Source organism: Salmo salar, chromosome 13 (assembly GCF_965601325.2).
Source record: "Salmo salar chromosome 13, fSalSal1, whole genome shotgun sequence".
NCBI lineage: Eukaryota > Metazoa > Chordata > Actinopteri > Salmoniformes > Salmonidae > Salmo > Salmo salar.
In genome coordinates, this window is record NC_138303.1 from 39730001 (window position 1) to 39747500 (window position 17500).

Genomic DNA, 17500 nt, shown 5'->3' on the forward strand with positions numbered 1-17500 from the left:
GGGTGAGGGTCAGGACTGACATGGAATGGAACTGCTGGTTTTCACATTCAGCTTCTGTTCAGAAGCTATTCAGTCTTTGAGCTGTGCTCACCCATACGGAACCATACGGCCCGGCTCTATGGACCTGGCTAACCCTGGCTAACCTCTAGGCTTTGAGGCAATGAATCAGGGCTGTAGTTCAACTTCCTTCACCTTTGTTCTATTGTGTTTGGCCCCTATAACCGCCCCTTGCCCCCCCCACCAACCCTCGCCCCTCCTCCCGGAGGACCTTCTCATGACAGACATGTGACCTTGAGACGACCCGCCAGGGTGGGGCTGGGGGGTGCGGTAGGGGTGAGGGTTTCGTTGTGGGACCGGGGTGCTCTTTGGGCCTGTCACCCTGGGAATAGATATACGGGTATAGAGAGGAAGGAGGGGCCCAACAGATGATAGAGCCATCAGCTTTCATGTTACCACAGCGACACGTGACATCACACAGCTATCTCTCTCTCACGCCACCGCCAGTCGCCTGGATCCCATGGTCCCTCCGGAGATTTACTGTCACCTTTATTTGGGAAGTGGCAACCTTTATTTGGGAAGGCACGAGACATTAGAGCGTTTTTACACGGTGGAGATGTGTTTTCAATCAGAGGTTCATATATGTGCTGATGAGCTACACCAATGTCAGAAAAAAAGACCAAATCCTAGCATGTGGATTTAACATTGAGATCCCCAATGTCATGTTTGAGACGATATATGTCTATATTGAGGCCATTTGAAATGCTATACTGCCATCATATTTACTCTTTCATACAACACAGTAACATCTAACCTCAGTGTGTCTCTGTCCGTCAGTCAGTCATCGTGTGTTTAATACAGGAACGTTAACCCTTTGTGTGTCTCTGTCTGTCCGGTCAGATCCGTGTGGACGGTCCTCCTCACGGTGGGGTGCAGTATGAGACGAAGCTGGTCATCAAGGACGGCAGCCCCATCCTCAGAGACATGGCCTTCTCTCTGGACCACAACTACCTCTACGTCATGTCAGAGAAACAGGTGAGTAAAGCCACACACACACACACATTGACGCACACGCACACACACACACAATGGTGCTGTTCGGTAGAAGACAGGTCACAGGGGTACATTGTACAGCTGATATCAAGCAGCATTGATACTGACATGGCAAAGTGGCACCCTAGTGTGTGTGTGTGTGTGTGTGTGTGTGTGTGTGTGTGTGTGTGTGTGTGTGTGTGTGTGTGTGTGTGTGTGTGTGTGTGTGTGTGTGTGTGTGTGTGTGTGTAAGATAGCCAGCCCCCCCCCCCCAACCCCTTTGTGTGACACTATAAGTAACCAGGGTGGCACGCAAGCAGTGTGTGGGGGGGGTGACAATATCTGGTAATGTAGGAAGGAGAGGGATGTAGGTATGAGGGTAGAGAGGGAGGGAGAGTGGGAGGGAGGAGACAGAGCGTAGGGAACTGGCTGGCTGGCTGCGTGGTCCGAAGAAAGAGTGAGTGATGAGGGGAAGAGGGACAGCTGGAGGAGTGAGGAGGAGGAGACAAAGTGCAAGGTCACCCCGTCACCACACTTCTAATGAAGTGACAAAGCGTGGCCACCACAGCAGCAGCTGATAGCAGATAGCCATCAATAGGCCCTCATATTAAACAGGCTCAGAGGAGAAGAGAGTAGAGCCTCAAAGACATCCCGCTACACAGCATTACGCTGTCATACAGAGGTGACAGATGACTGTCTCTCCTCCTACCTTTAAAGAGAAACCAACTGGCCTCCACTGGGCCCGAGGAGGGACTGAGGCAGGTCACACAAGGAAGGAGACTGGCTCTGTATATCTAGACGACCTGCCATCACCAACAGCTCCTGTAGTCTCCTCTCGTCACATGATCAGGAAAGCAAAGGAATGGGCATCCCTGATTGGGTTGATTCCTGCACATGCCCAGTGTACGTTGCTAGGCTGCTGATTGGTGTTGATGTATTTTAGAGTGTCTTCCATTTGTGCTTTGGTCTCGGTGCAGGCTTGGATTTGTCGTCTCCGTAGGGTCCTTCCCTTCCCTCAGTCATGTGTGAAGAAGAGTAGTTACGTGTGCATTGTTGTTGATGTCACTAGTATTCTGGCAGTGGGCGCCTGTCTCTCTCTCTCTCCAGGTGCTAGGGGGGGCGTAGAGAATGTGGATGAGGACGTCACACCGCCATTGACTTGTTGCCGTGCTTGTTGCCGTGCATGTTCAACGGAGCTGCTTCTCTGCTCCACAGTCACACTTCACAGAGTAACAGGATTAGGATTCAGCCCAAGTCAGACACGCTCTATGCTACACACCCACAGCTCTCCCTCTCTTTCCGTCTTTCTTTCTTCCTTTCTCTCGCTCTTTCTCCGTCTCTGTCTCTCTGTCCTTCGCTACCCCCTCTCTTTCTATTTCTCCTGTAACACTCAGCAAATCCTGCCATCCGGCCTTACCCTGGCCTGATTCGTTGGGACATGGCTGTGGGTTGAGTGTATCGTCATGCCAAGGTTCTGATTGTGTCTCTAAAGTGTGATAATCTGTCGTGTGACTTCTCTATGTGACACGCTGTCTTTTCACACGCGGAAGGAGAACATTTCTTAGTACTGGGTAGTCCAGCGACTCATATCAGTACTTCGTAATGATACAGCATCTCCTATCGCCGCTACTACAGAATATAGCCTGAGGAAACCTGGGGTGGTCGTCATCAGACCGGACCGTTACCACAACATTCCTCGACTGATAGTGAATAACATTGTACATTGCATACAGCCAGTCACTTGACAATGACTCATAGCCTTTAAGAGCACCCCTACCCTTATTCCCCTGTGTCCACTGCCCACATGATGCCGTGATCACAGCTCCACAGCATCATGGGTTCCCTCTGATAGAGACGACACCCTGTTCCATCGGCGAGGCGTTGGAGGCGAAACACATGATTTAAGTAGATGATAAACAAAAGGGGGGGGAGGGGGGGGGTGATAGCAAATTGAAGAGTGGAGAGGGGACAGATTTGGCTCCAGTTGTTGCTTCCTACTCGGAATAACAATGAGACTGTGTGTGTGTGTGTGGTGTGTGTGTGTGTGTGTGTGTGTGTGTGTGTGTGTGTGTGTGTGTGTGTGTGTGTGTGTGTGTGTGTGTGTGTGTGTGTGTGTGTGTCTGGCGCAGGGATGAAGAGGCTGGCAGAGAGGGAGAGAGAAAGAGGGTGTGTGTGTGTGTGTGTTGGGCTCATGGTGGTAATGTTTGCTGAGAGCAGAGGGAGCCCACTCCAGGATCTGGTCTCTCAGACAGATCTCCATCACACCCCTCTGTGTGTGTTGTGTCAGGGGTGAGAAGGATGTGGGAGGTGTGGAGCGCTTATATACACGCACACACACACACACACACACACACACACACACACACACACACACACACACACACACACACACACACCTACTCTGGTCTTATTTGCATTGATTCTCTGATACTGTTCTGGCTCTGGCTTTCACACACACACACTCACGCAAATGCTATAATTACACACACTTGTGAACACTGCTCTCTACATTCAATATTCAAATGAATGTCTCCAAAATGCTTTGTGCCTCTTCATCCAGCCTCTCTCTCACTATACAGTATAGATTACATCTAGTGCATATGCATAGACCCTGTTCATTTACTCTGTTATGGAGTATTCAGAAGAGATTGTCTAGCACTTACAAAGGACTCTCCATCTCTCTCACTCGCACACACACACCACACACACACACACACACACATTTCTCAAATGTCTCTTTTTTATTCGATCGATTCAAATCGTAGTGCCATCTCAAACTAGCTTTTGTTTTTCCAGCTGTAATGACAATACCATCCACCATAGTAATGATCCAGTTAGATTGGTCCAATGTGAGGCAGTGTGCTGGAACTGATGAAAGAGCTGGCTGAATGGCTGCCTTTCTTTCTTCAGGAGTGATGTGTGTGTGTGTGTGTGTGTGTGTGTGTGTGTGTGTGTGTGTGTGTGTGTGTGTGTGTGTGTGTGTGTGTGTGTGTGTGTGTGTGTGTGTGTGTGTGTGTGTGTGTGTGTGTGTGTGTGTGTGGTGTGCGTGTGTGTGTGTGTGAGCGTGCCTTGCCTGTGAGCGTGGAGGGTGCTGGATCATCACTGACAGGACAGACCTGAGACACTCACCACTGTTATTTGATTTGATTCATACAGCACGGTGCTCCCTCCGCCTGCCCGGCCGACACCTACTTTTGTCTAGGGAGATATTTATGCTTTTTTTCTCCAGATTCATCCAGCTTGTCTTCACTTGAATGACTCTTTCAAAGTTGCACCAATAAAGAATTGTGTCACATGGGCTAGAGATGAGATCCCTGACTCGTTCAGACAAAGTGACCCTGTATGTCTCCAGTCAGACCGTCGTCATGCAGATCCTTTGAGGAATGCGTGTGTGTGTCTCAGATCACATGTTAGGGGGAGTAGCAGTGCAGTCAGTAAGTCTGTGGTGTGGTGCTAGTTATTTATAGGGTTATAATACAGTGATGGGTTGCGTGTGCCGAATGACACCCTATTCTGTACATACTTGCCCTCGTCAAAAGTAGTGCACTGTATAGGGAACAGTGTGTCCTTTAGGACTTAACCATGGTGATGTGGAGGAGAGCTGAAGGCCAATGCAGCGATGGGAGGAAAAGGTCAGAGTTGTTTTAGCATATTCAGCTGAACAGCCTTCCCTATGGAAGTGTGCGTGCGTGTGCGGTGCGCACGCGCACGCGTGTAAGAGAGGTTGTTGAGTTTGTGTTGAAATCATGTGAAATGTCTCATGATGAAATGCCTCACATTTCTCTGTGTTTTATATTTGATCAACATCACTGCCTTTTCAAACAGAATAACACAGTTGACACGTGTGCACCACTTATCAAACACTGCATCATCTGAAGGCTAGAGAGCCAAGCTAGAGCCCAATACAAAGGGGCTTGTAACAGCTCTGGGAGCAATAGAGGCTCCTGAAACAGGTATGGAAAGCAGTTAGACCTAGAGATAGAACAATCCCTTTGTTAGACTGATGATGAATTCATCCATTCTAGAGCATTGGGGATCTATGAGATAAGCCTCTCTATAATTGTATCTCTATGCTGAAAAACACCTGGCACTGGCTCCACATGTAAATCCAGGAGTGTGTTAGTTCTGCCGGCCCCACCCTGCCTCACCTAGCCACTAGTTACTGGCTGGCTACTGTTTGTCTTCTCCTCATGGGAGAACGTGCTCTGCCTCAGAATAAGACTAGCTCTGTATGCATAGCCACCAGGTGGGGAAACAAAAGTGAGGCGCACCTACACACACACACACACACACACACACACACACACACACACACACACACACACACACACACACTGCCAGTCGCACACAGGGCCGCTTACAGGGTATTTGTTCTCTTTGTTGTGGGTTTTATCGATGTGATGCAGTGGAGAGAGAGGCATGAATTGGGACAATCACCTGGCAATCAAGAATTCTCTTTTATAAGGTGGATTATTTCTGTTTTGATTAGGCCCTTTCATGGTCATTGTGATGGGCCCAATATCATCATCACACACTGTTGAGTCACTGGACGGATTATTATCGTTGTGGCGGACTGCCGCTGGCTGGGAGGTGTGTCCTACGTGTGTGTGTGTGTGTGTGTGTGCGTTGTGCTGTGGTCAACCGGCCGGTGTGTTCAGCAATAAATGATTCATGTGGAATAATCCAGATCTCACATGTGAGGGCTTTCAGAAGTGATACCTGTGGAGAAACCATTATATTTACCCAGGCTGCTTCTCCAAACACCAATTAGAGCCAAACATCAGTCAGATGCAGCCGCAGCACATGTGGAGGAAAGGGACTAGGCTGTTGTTCTCACACAGTGTTCTGATACGCACGCACGCACGCACAAACAGTCGAGGAACTAGTCTGTTGTTTTAATGGTATAGTATTCCGTCACAAACGTAGGCTGGAGAATAATTCATGGCCTGTATTCACAAAGCATCTATTGCTGATCAGTAGCACTCCTGCTATGAGACGATTTGTGAATACAGGCCCAGGTGTTGATTTTATGATGTTTTAGGACGTTTGCCAAAGGTACACTTAACACTCAAGCTCGTTCCAGTGAAATAGCAGCTTTCTTTTGTCCACCTCTGAATGAAGAGGAGTGTGAGAGTCCCAGTGGTGTGACGAACCCACAGAGACCTAGCTGGCCTGTAAAACACACTAGCCTTTAACAGGCTATATCCTGTCTATCCTCTCCTTCCTCTTTACAGCCACATACAGACGTGCTGCTGTCTCTGTCACTCTCCAACAGTCTCTTTAGCAGGGAATGCCCCCCCCATCATACCATGTAACATCGGCAACATTACAGTTCAGAGATCATTTGCAAAGAAAATACTCTTTTTTTTTCAAGCTTGGCAATTTCTCCCAAGTGCTCAGCTGTGAAATTTGAAATCCATGCATGATTTCCTTTTTATATTTATTTATTTTGTAGGATTTTGGGCTCAATGCCCCCACCCTCTACCCTCTATCCCCTATCCCCAAACCCCCCACTCTTCTTTACCTTTGTTTAAGCAGCGTAAAGACATTCGGAGGAAATGGGTTCAGTGGTTATCAAGACGGGAGAAATTGGAAATAGGATTTATTCACACCTTCTGCTGCCAGGCTTAGATTGGGTGACACACCACTGGATCATTAGAATGCCAGACCTTGGTGCATATGACAGTGTGATTTCATGTGTTAATGGGCAAACACCGTCTGGAGAAGGGCTGATATTATTCTGGTGTGATCCTGCAGAGGCAGGGCTGATGTTGCAGAGCAGAGCCCAATCTAGTCGTCCGTAAAGCAGCACTGTTCCTGGAGAGTCTTTTGTTTCCCAGGTTTACACCATATAGACCACATGCAGATTGGATTGGCTCACAGCCATTAGAGAGGGAGGGAGGTGTGCACTTCAAGCGTGTGTGGTGTGTGTGTGTGTCTCAGTGGTGTGTGGTCTCAGTGTGTGTGTGTGTGTGTGTGTGTGTGTAGTGTGTGTGTGTGTGTGTGTGTGTGTGTGTGTGTGTGTGTGTGTGTGTGTGTGTGTGTGTGTGTGTGTGTGTGTGTGTGTGTGTGTGTGTGTGTGTGTGGAACTCATGAACAAAATGGAACAGGAGGATGTGATTAATGAGAACAAACCAGCATTAATATTCTCTTAAGAGCTCTCTCTCCCTTCTCTCACCACTCTCTCTCCTCTCTTCCTCTCTCTCCTCTCTTTCTCGCCTCTCTCCCTTGCTCTCTCTCTCTCTCCACCTCTCCTCTCTCTCCTCCCTCCTCCCTCCTCTACTAGACTTGGCCTTTAAAACGAGCCACTCTATTTTAAACTCTTCTTCAGACAGCAGCTCCAGGAAGAGGACCTGAGGTCTGGAATGTTAGCTCAGTGTGATTCCTGCATTCTGCACCATTCAAGAACAGGAACAGTGACCTGCCCATACAGTAGGGGGATAGGGGAAGTCTGGGAAATGTTAAAAAATAGTGGCCAACAAAAGAGGGCAAAGAATAGTGAGTGATGTCAAGATGGCAGCCAGACAAAAGACTGGTGGTTAATGGTCTCTCTGTCTTTCCTTCTCCCTCTATCCCTCCATTCACGTTCTCCTTTCGCTCTACTGGCCCTCTCCTTCCTCTCTCTCACACTCACTTTCTCTGAGTTTGTAGTCAAGTGCCCCTTCCACACTCTCCTCCAACCCGGTCTTGTCCATCTCCGTCCCGTGACCCTGCTCTGACCTGAAGGCAGCCATGTTAGAAGGCAGCTGTTTTAGCCGCAGAAAGGGAACAAGTAGAGGGTTTTGAACGTTGACCCTGATCTCTCGTGGCTCTCACACATCACTGTCACCCTGCTGGCCCCGTACAAAAACTGGATTTAAATAGGCTCTCACCACTAGAATAGAGAGGTTGAACGATCAGACGGCTGCTTTCAGGATATAATCAAAAGACCCTAGAATGGAATGGAATGTGTTGAAATCATCAAGTCTCTTTTCAGACTGTTCCAGTGATCTAGCCTCATAAGGCTCATACAGTGCATTTGGAAAGTCTTCAGACCCCTTGACTTTTTCCACATTTTGTTACGTTACTGCCTTATTCTAAAATGGATTACATAAAAATTGTTACTCATCAATCTACACACAGTACCCCATAATGACAAAGCAAAAACGGTTATTTTTTTATTCTATGTATTAAAAAAAAATAATAATGAAATATCACATTTACATAAGTATTCAGACCCTTTACTCAGTACTTTATTGAAGCACCTTTGGCAGCGATTACAGCCTTGAGTCTTCTTGGGTATGATGCTACAAGCTTGCAGGTTTAAAAAAACAGAAGTGACATACCTTATTTACATAAGTAAGACACTTTGCTATGAGACTCGAAATTGAGCTCAGGTGCATCCTGTTTCCATTGATCATCCTTGAGATGTTTCTACAACTTGATTGGAGTCCACCTGTGGAAAATGTAATTGATTGGACATTATTTGGAAAGCCACACACCTGTCTATATAAGGTCCCACAGTTGACGGTGCATGTCAGAGGAAAAACCAAGCCATGAGGTTGAATGAATTTTCCGTAGAGCTCCGAGACAAGATTGTGTCAAGGCACAGAACTGGGGAAGGGTTCCAAAAAATATCTGCAACATTGAAGGTTCCCAAGAACACTGTGGCCTCCATCATTCTTAAATGGAAGAAGTTTGGAACCACCAAGAATCTTCCTAGAACTGGCCGCACGGACAAACTGAGCAATCGGGGGAGAAGGGCCTTTGTCAGGGAGGTGACCAATAACCTGATGGCGAAGGTTCACCTTCCAACAGGAAGACAATGCAGGAGTCTCTGAATGTCCTTGAGTGGCCCAGCCAGAGCCCAGACTTGAACCCTAATCAAACATTTCTTGAGAGACCTGAAAATATCTGTGCAGTTACGCTCCCCATCCAACCTGACAGAGCTTGAGAGGATCTGCAGAGAAGAATTAGAGAAACTCCCCAAATACAGGTGTGCCAAGCTTGTAGTGTCATACCAAAGAAGAAGGCTTTAATCGCTGCCAAAGGTTCTTCAACAAAGTACTGAGTAAAGGGTCTGAATATTTATGTAAATGTAATATTTCAGTTTTTTAAATGTATAAATGTTTTTGCTTTATCATTATGGGGTATTGTGTGTAGATTGATGAGGAGAAAAAATGATGTAATCCTTTTTAGAATAAGGCTGTAACGTAACAAAATGTGAAAAAAGTTAAGGGGTCTGAATACTTTCCGAATGCACTGTATATATTATATGTGTCCATCAGTCATTCCCCGTTAATGTCTTTTGAATAGGAGATGTGAGGCTGCATCCAATCCCTGTAGTGGTTCATGAATGAATTCTTAATCCCCCAATTGTGTCCATCCATGGTTGGGTTTTCTAGCCATGGTGATTTGAGTACCAGGAATCATACAGTCATATTAGAGTTTGCGTTGGTTTTAAATGGGCTTTCCACTACACGACACATTTGACAATGTAACGCCATATATGATGCCATGCGACCATGAAATACATGCGGCTGTGTTTTTATGGAAGAAGGGGTAAGGACAAAGAGCTCTATGTGAGGCGGTTGAGCCATGATGGTTCGTGCAACACGTCCACGAATGGGCAGTACAAGAGTGAGGGGAGGTGAGGGGAGTAGTCACCCCAACTAGTACTACTCTGTTTACAACATATGGGCCTGGGACACACTACACTACACTACACAACACAACACAACACTACACACTACAGTACACCAGCCACTACACTACACTACACTACACTACACTACACTGGACTACACCAGACTAGACTACACTACACAACACTACACTAGACTACACTAGACTACACTATGCTGCACTACACTACACCACGCTAGATTACACTAGACTACACAACACTACACTACACTAGACGACACGACCCTAGACTACATGACACTGGACTACACAATACTAGACAACACGACACTAGACTACACAACACTACACTATACTAAACTACACTACTCTACTCTACACTATACTACATTATAGCAGTTAAGCCAGCCAGCCAGCCAGCCAGTCAGTTGTTCCTACAACAGTCCCTAATAAAGTGGCATCATCCTTCATCTGAGATGTTAGCTATGTTAGGGCTGTACTGGGGTCAGGTTGGCTGCCGCAGGGGTGAGGGCTGACCGGCTGACAACTTCACTTGATATTGACACCTGGACAAACCAGGATAAATGCCCGTCAATACAGCCATCCCACCTTATTGATGAAGCCATTTAGCATCTCATTCGATAGAAATCATTTTCAATCCCCCCGGTTAACTGCTCACTGCAACCTGCAGCTGTGTGTGTCTGTGTGTGTGTGTATGTGTGTGTGTGTGTGTGTGTGTGTGTGTGTGTGTGTGTGTGTGTGTGTGTGTGTGTGTGTGTGTGTGTGTGTGTGTGTGTGTGTGGGAGTGTGTGGGAGTGTGTGTGTGTGTGTGTGTGTGTGTGTGTGTGTGTGTGTGTGTGTGTGTGTGTGTGTGTGTGTGTGTGGGAGTGTGTGTGTGTGTGTGTGTGTGTGTGTGTGTGTGTGTGTGTGTGTGTGTGTGTGTGTGTGTGTGTGTGTGTGAGAGACTGGGAGTGTCTGTGCTCTCTGGTCAGTTAGGTCAGGGGATGGAGGGTCAGAGGCTAACTGAGATTGTATATCAAACCACAGGGGTCACATGACAGGGTCAGCCTAGGGATGGTGGCTGCTGATTGGGTCGCGAGATGCGTGGCATCCATCTGTATGACTAACGGCTATGTGTGTGTGTGTGTGTGCATGCTGAGTGTGTTTACACGCCATATGTGTGTTTCTACTCTCTATTTCGAGAGGCCACTCCTAGTCTTGTTAGCCATGTTCCTGCCACGTTTCTCTGTCTGACGTGTGAACGCCACGGTCACCAAGTTCCTTCACCCCTGCTAACAAAGCAGCTAGCTCATTAGCATGAATCCCTGAGTATGCATTGTTAATTGATTTAAGCCAGGATTAGTGTTAATCAGCATGTGTGCCTTGGAACCATGGTCCAATCCTAACCTCATTATTTGATAGCAGCACACGTCCTGTCAACCCTCATCAATGCATGAATTATTAGGAGGGAGCAGGGCTCACGGAGGTCCCAGTCTCCCCCTTCTCCCCTCTTCCGCTTCCCCTTTGCCCTTTTCCTCATCCCCCACACCCCCACCCTCTCCACTAAGCTCAGGTCAATGAAAGAGTACTCAGTGAATAGCCATGGCAGCTCCATCCATACAGCTGAAGACGGTTAAAGGGTTGCTAGTTTACAGCCATAGCCTGAAATGAGACCTTACCATGCTTCCTGGTTTAGATGGGCTATTAGTGATCATAGTCAATAGAGGAGGTCCCATGCCAGGGTGGTCTGTTTGATCTTAGTCAATAGAGGAGGTCCCATGCCAGGGTGGTCTGTCTGATCTTAGTCAATAGAGGAGGTCCCATGCCAGGGTGGTCTGTCTGATCTTAGTCAATAGAGGAGGTCCCATGACAGGGTGGTCTGTCTGATCTTAGTCAATAGAGGAGGTCCCATGCCAGGGTGGTCTGTCTGATCTTAGTCAATAGAGGAGGTCCCATGCCAGGGTGGTCTGTCTGATCTTAGTCAATAGAGGAGGTCCCATGACAGGGTGGTCTGTCTGATATTAAAGCTGTCATCAAGGCAAAATTGTCTACTTTGAAGAATCTAAAATCTAAAATATATTTTGATTTGTTTAACACTTTTTTGGTTACTACATGATTCCATGTGTGTTATTTCATAGTTTTGATGTCTTCGCTATTATTCTACAATGTAGAAAATAGTAGAAATAAAGAAAAACCCTTGAATGAGTCGGTGTGTCCAAACTTTTGACTGGTACTGTGTGGTATGATCATGCTGTCCTTCAGTCTCTCAATGACACATTTCAAGGAGAACAAAAAGAAACCAATTAAATAATTAAACCGCACAGAAAAAAACAGTAAGGTAAAATAACTTTTTTAGAAAATAACTTTTTTTATTTAGTCTGTGGTGTCATTTAGCAACAAGGGACCAATTGAATAAATTCAGATCACTAGCTGCTGCAGCAGCGGGGAGAGGACCGAGAGGGTGCACACACACACACACACACACACGGCGCCGCAAGCAGCACAGGTAGCAGGCCCCACACACACACACACACACACACACACACACACACACACACACACACACACACACACACACACACACACACCATTAAATCAGCCAGAAGTCACTGGGGCAGACTTAGCTACATTTAACTGGTTTATACCGGGTTCTGACCCCTCTTCAGATTATTTCTTTCATGGAACCAGGCTAGACTGATATCTATACCAGCTCCATCCCTCTTTCTTTCTTTCTCTTACTAAAGGGGAGACCTAGTCAGTTGTACAATTGAATGCATCTAACACATTCAACCCCTCTGAATCAGAGAGGTGCAGGGGGCTGCCTGAATCCACATCCACAGCACCCAGGGAACCGTGGGTTAACTGCCTTGCTCAGAACAACAGAGTTTTTCCTTGTCAGCTCGGGGATTCAATCTAGCAACCTTTCGGTTAGTGGCCCAACGCTCTAACCACTAGGCTACGTGCCGCCCCACTACACTGTGGATGATGACCTTACAATGAATGACCTGTAGCTAGATGGTATGAAGTCTGCATGTCTAGTGTGGTCAGTTGAACGTTCACTATCAGACACATAGTTGACCATGATCTCGGAGAGAAAGACTACCCAAATGTACTTGAACTTGTTTCAGGCCCCAAATATCCAGAAATGTATTTCTTCCTCTCTGATCACACTGATTAGGTGATTAGGTGCAAAGCATAGCATCTTTACTCAATATTCTTACCTGGCTGTTTTCTTACTCACTGTGAATAAGAATGGATTTTATCTCTTTTTCTTCTCTCTCTCTCTCTCTCCCTCTGTCTGATGTGTAGAGGGCTCAGGAGCAAAGCAGGTCTGGCAGGATAATCAGAGAGGAACACTAATTGAGATGTTACTCTGTCATCAGTCGTCATCCCTGCCTCCATGTGAACCTCCCTGTGACTGTACGTGTGACTGCATAATGTCACCCAGCCTTTGTGTGTGTTTCCCAGCCCGTCTACAGAATCCTCCGGCATCCTTTCTTGCCACTAATGGCAGGCTGACGTTTCACTATCCTAATTGTAGGCTTTAATTGCAATAATTATTTACAAGCCTAATTAAAGCAGTCAGAGTCTGAGGGAGTTTGTGAGTGCCAGTTCAAGGCATCAGGCAGTCTGGAGTTGGTTCAGTCTGTCAGGGGGGAGATAGTAAGACAACAGACAGTGGTGGTGGAGGGGAGGATGTCGTGCTGCCATCATTATTGTTTGTCATCTAATTGTAGGAGGCAGTGGTGCTGTGTATGTGTCTGCGTGTCTCTCTCTCTCGCTCTCTCTCTCTCTCTCTGTTTTTCTCTCTCTCTCTGTTTTTCTCTCTCTCTCTGTTTTTCTCTCTCTCTGTTTCTCTCTCTCTGTTTTTCTCTCTCTCTGTTTCTCTCTCTCTGTTTCTCTCTCCCTCTGTTTTTCTCCCTTTCTCTCTCTCTCTCTCTCTCTGTTTCTCTCTCCCTCTCTCTTCCCTCTCTCTCTCTCTCTCTCTCTCTCTCTCTCTCTCTCTCTCTCTCTCTCTCTCTCGCTCTCTCTCTTTCTCTATGTGCTCAAAGCAGGTCCTATTCCCCAGCCTGCCCCTCTCTCTCTGTCTCTCTCTCTGTCTCTCTGTCTGTCTACAGCTACAGTCTGCAATGCATAATGACTCTCTCCTCCTCTGTTGTGAGTGTGGACAATAACAACAACAACTTCAGTGCTCTTGAAATATCTCCCAGCGGTGTCTTAGTCCTGAGGCGCTATGGAGAATGCTATAGCTGTAGAGGAGAGAGAGAGAGTGGACGGTGTACACCATGTGTATCCTGTACATACGACTAATAAAAACTGAAACTGAATTGAAACGAAGTACTCTCAGCCTGCCAACGCTACAGGTGTGTCTGTGCCTAGAGGTGTGTGTGTGTGTATTAGGTGTGTGTGCATGCACTGAGCAGGCCTTGGGTTCGTCTGGTCTGGTTTGGCAGGCTAGTGGGAGGTCCGGTACGATCCTGCCAGCCCGGTGGCCTGCTTTCCTGTAACCGTGGGCTGCCTGGCGCAGGACGACAAGCTACTAGACCTGCATCATATGCATCACACTGTCTCAGGTCTCCAATTCACACATGCGTATAATACACACATGTACATGTGTGAAATAGGACAAATATAAGCACCCACCAAATTGTTATTATCATATGCTGTGTGTCTGGTCTCCAAATGGTTGTGCTGCAGTGGGAAACACAGAGCGCTGTGAGAGTTGATCGTTTTCCTGCTGAACACAGTGGTGGTGACGGCTCTGACCTTATTCTACCCAGAATACAGCAGCAGCTAGGAGCGAGAAACAACAGCCCAGTCCCCCTCAATTATTTGTCTCTCCGTCTCTCTCCCTCCCTCCTCTTCATCCCTCTCTCTATCTCATCTGACTTTACTCTCTCCTCTTCATCCTCTCTTTGTCTGTCTCTCTCCCTCCCTCCTCTTCCTCCCTCTCTCTTTCTCATCTGACTTTACTCTCTCCTCTTCCTCCCTCTCTCTTTCTCATCTGACTACTCTCTCCTCTTCCTCCCTCTCTCTATCTCATCTGACTTTACTCTCTCCTCTTCCTCCCTCTCTCTTTCTCATCTGATTTTACTCTCTCCTCTTCCTCCCTCTCTCTATCTCATCTGACTTTACTCTCTCCTCTTCATCCTCTCTCTATCATATCTGACTTTACTCTCTCCTCTTCCTCCCTCTCTCTCTCATCTGACTTTACTCTCTCCTCTTCCTCCCTCTATCTCATCTGACTTTACTCTCTCCTCTTCCTCTCTCTATCTCATCTGACTTTACTCTCTCCTCTTCCTCCCTCTATCTCATCTGACTACTCTCTCCTCGTCCTCCCTCCCTCTATCTCATCTGACTTTACTCTCTCCTCTTCCTCCCTCCCTCTATCTCATCTGACTTTACTCTCTCCTCTTCCTCCCTCCCTCTATCTCATCTGACTTTACTCTCTCCTCTTCCTCCCTCTATCTCATCTGACTTTACTCTCTCCTCTTCCTCCCTCTATCTCATCTGACTTTACTCTCTCCTCTTCCTCCCTCTATCTCATCTGACTTTACTCTCTCCTCTTCCTCCCTCTATCTCATCTGACTACTCTCTCCTCTTCCTCCCTCCCTCTATCTCATCTGACTTTACGCTCTCCTCTCTTTCTCCCTCTATCTCATCTGACTTTACTCTCTCCTCTTCCTCCCTCTATCTCATCTGACTTTACTCTCTCCTCTTCCTCCCTCCCTCTATCTCATCTGACTTTACTCTCTCCTCTTCCTCCCTCCCTCTATCTCATCGGACTTTACTCTCTCCTCTTCCTCCCTCTATCTCATCTGACTTTACTCTCTCCTCTTCCTCCCTCTATCTCATCTGACTTTACTCTCTCCTCTTCATCCTCCCTCTATCTCATCTGACTTTACTCTCTCCTCTTCATCCTCCCTCTATCTCATCTGACTTTACTCTCTCCTCTTCATCCTCCCTCTATCTCATCTGACTTTACTCTCTCCTCTTCATCCTCCCTCTATCTCATCTGACTTTACGCTCTCCTCTTCATCCTCCCTCTATCTCATCTGACTTTACGCTCTCCTCTTCATCCTCCCTCTATCTCATCTGACTTTACTCTCTCCTCTCTTTCTCCCCTCTATCAGAACAGGACCGCCGGGAGGACTCATCCCACAATGCCTCTCTCGCCGTCTCTCATCTCTCTCTCTGTCTCTCCACCCCGACAGAGCCGTCAGACAGATCTGTAGTGCTTGATGAACTGAGTCTACATGTTCTGTCCTGTTCAGCGTTGTCCGTTCAGTCTGAAGTCTCCTCTCTCTTCTCTCCAAGCAGAGGTGAAATGCAGAAGGCTTCTCATAGTGATTTGTCGTAGTATCGTAGAGGCCTGTTTTTGATTGAACGTTTGTTTTAACAGGGAGTCAACACTGAGACCGAGGGTCTCATTTCCAGGTGATGCCTGTGTACACAATACACATCAATATACTATATACACATTTAAAACTACACATGCATAAATACATGTTAAAATACACCAAAAATACGCAAAAACACAATCAAAAACAACAGTTACATTTCTCTGCGAAACTGAGAAACACTCTAAACTGCCTGAGCAGCACCAGAACATCCAATTTGAATGAAATCTGCAAATTGTTCAAGCAGTGGGGTGCATTAAAACGAAAAGCGGATTTACCTCTTCGGGTTGAGACCTGAGGAACATCAGGAGTTAACCAACCCTGTGAAAGTGTGAGGTAACTCATGTTTTTATTGATATGCTAATGTGCTGTTTGTGTAGAGAGTAGAGAGATGCAGAGTGGCTACAGGCTCCATTCTGCCTGTATCTCCTCTAGACCCCCCTGATTGGCAGGGCCACGGAGATGACGTGACACGTTATTGGCAGACAAGTGCTGTTTGATAGGATGCAAATCAGTCAGTGTGTGTCTGTGTTGTGTGTTGTGTGTGCGGGCGTGTGTGTTAGTGATGCGCGGGTTGACTCATTAACCCTCTGTCTCCGGGTTATATCCGCCGGGCATGTTTAGGGTCATGAAATATTGTGTAATTCTTGTGGCGTTCATATCTATACACTCTTAGAATAAACGCTGCTATCTAGAACCTAAAAGGGTTCTTCGGCTGTCCCCATAGGAGAACCCTTTGAAGAACCTTTGTTGGTTCCATGTAGAACCCTTCCCACAGCGGGTTCTACATTGAACCCAAAAGGGTTCTACCTGGAAGCAAAAAGGGTTTTGCCCGGAACCAAAAAAGGGTTCTCCTACGGGACAGCCGAAGACCATGTGTATGTGACTATGCGTGTGTGTGTGTGCTCATGCGTGTGTGTGTTGTGTCCCTATGCAGCAGTAATTCTAGTGTAATAGCTAGCGGTATAAGGAAGAGCCGGAGGCTGGTTAATGGAAGTCGCTGGAGGAGAGCTCAGTGCTGAGCCGGTCTCATGCAGGGAGAGCCTAGAGAGAACACATTCTCACAGTCATCTACGCAGGTACTTATGCATACCCTCACAGATAAAAGATGAATGTGGATCACTGTATATCACATCGTATCCGCCATGCAAAATGTAGGACAAATAATATGAGAAGGGGTATGGAGTAGATAAGGCCAGTGATTTAAAGCAGAGCCACAGAGAGGCAGACAGCCTGGTGAAATATTAGCTCTGCACTTGAAAATGGGATATTTGATAACGGCAGGACCAGAGTGCAGTGAGATATTTGGTCCTGACAAGATCAGAGTTGTGTAATTGAAAGGGCCACAGGATGATGGATGTGGTGGAGAGATGTTCAGTTAGAATCCTGCTGTGAGGGTTTTGTGGTAGAGAAAGAGCATCAGCTCCATACTGTGTGGTTTCAGC

The 17500-nt window shown here is 46.9% G+C and overlaps 1 protein-coding gene across 1 annotated transcript in view; it reads left to right on the forward strand.

Annotated features, from left to right (window-relative positions):
• The window catches only part of LOC106567158 (plexin-A2), a 260888-nt gene that overhangs the window by 132148 nt on the left and 111240 nt on the right, over positions 1-17500 (forward strand). The window contains exon 4 of the mRNA XM_082960069.1: positions 898-1032. Within this exon, the coding sequence (XP_082816195.1) occupies positions 898-1032 (135 nt within the window). The remainder of the gene's footprint in view (positions 1-897; positions 1033-17500) is intronic.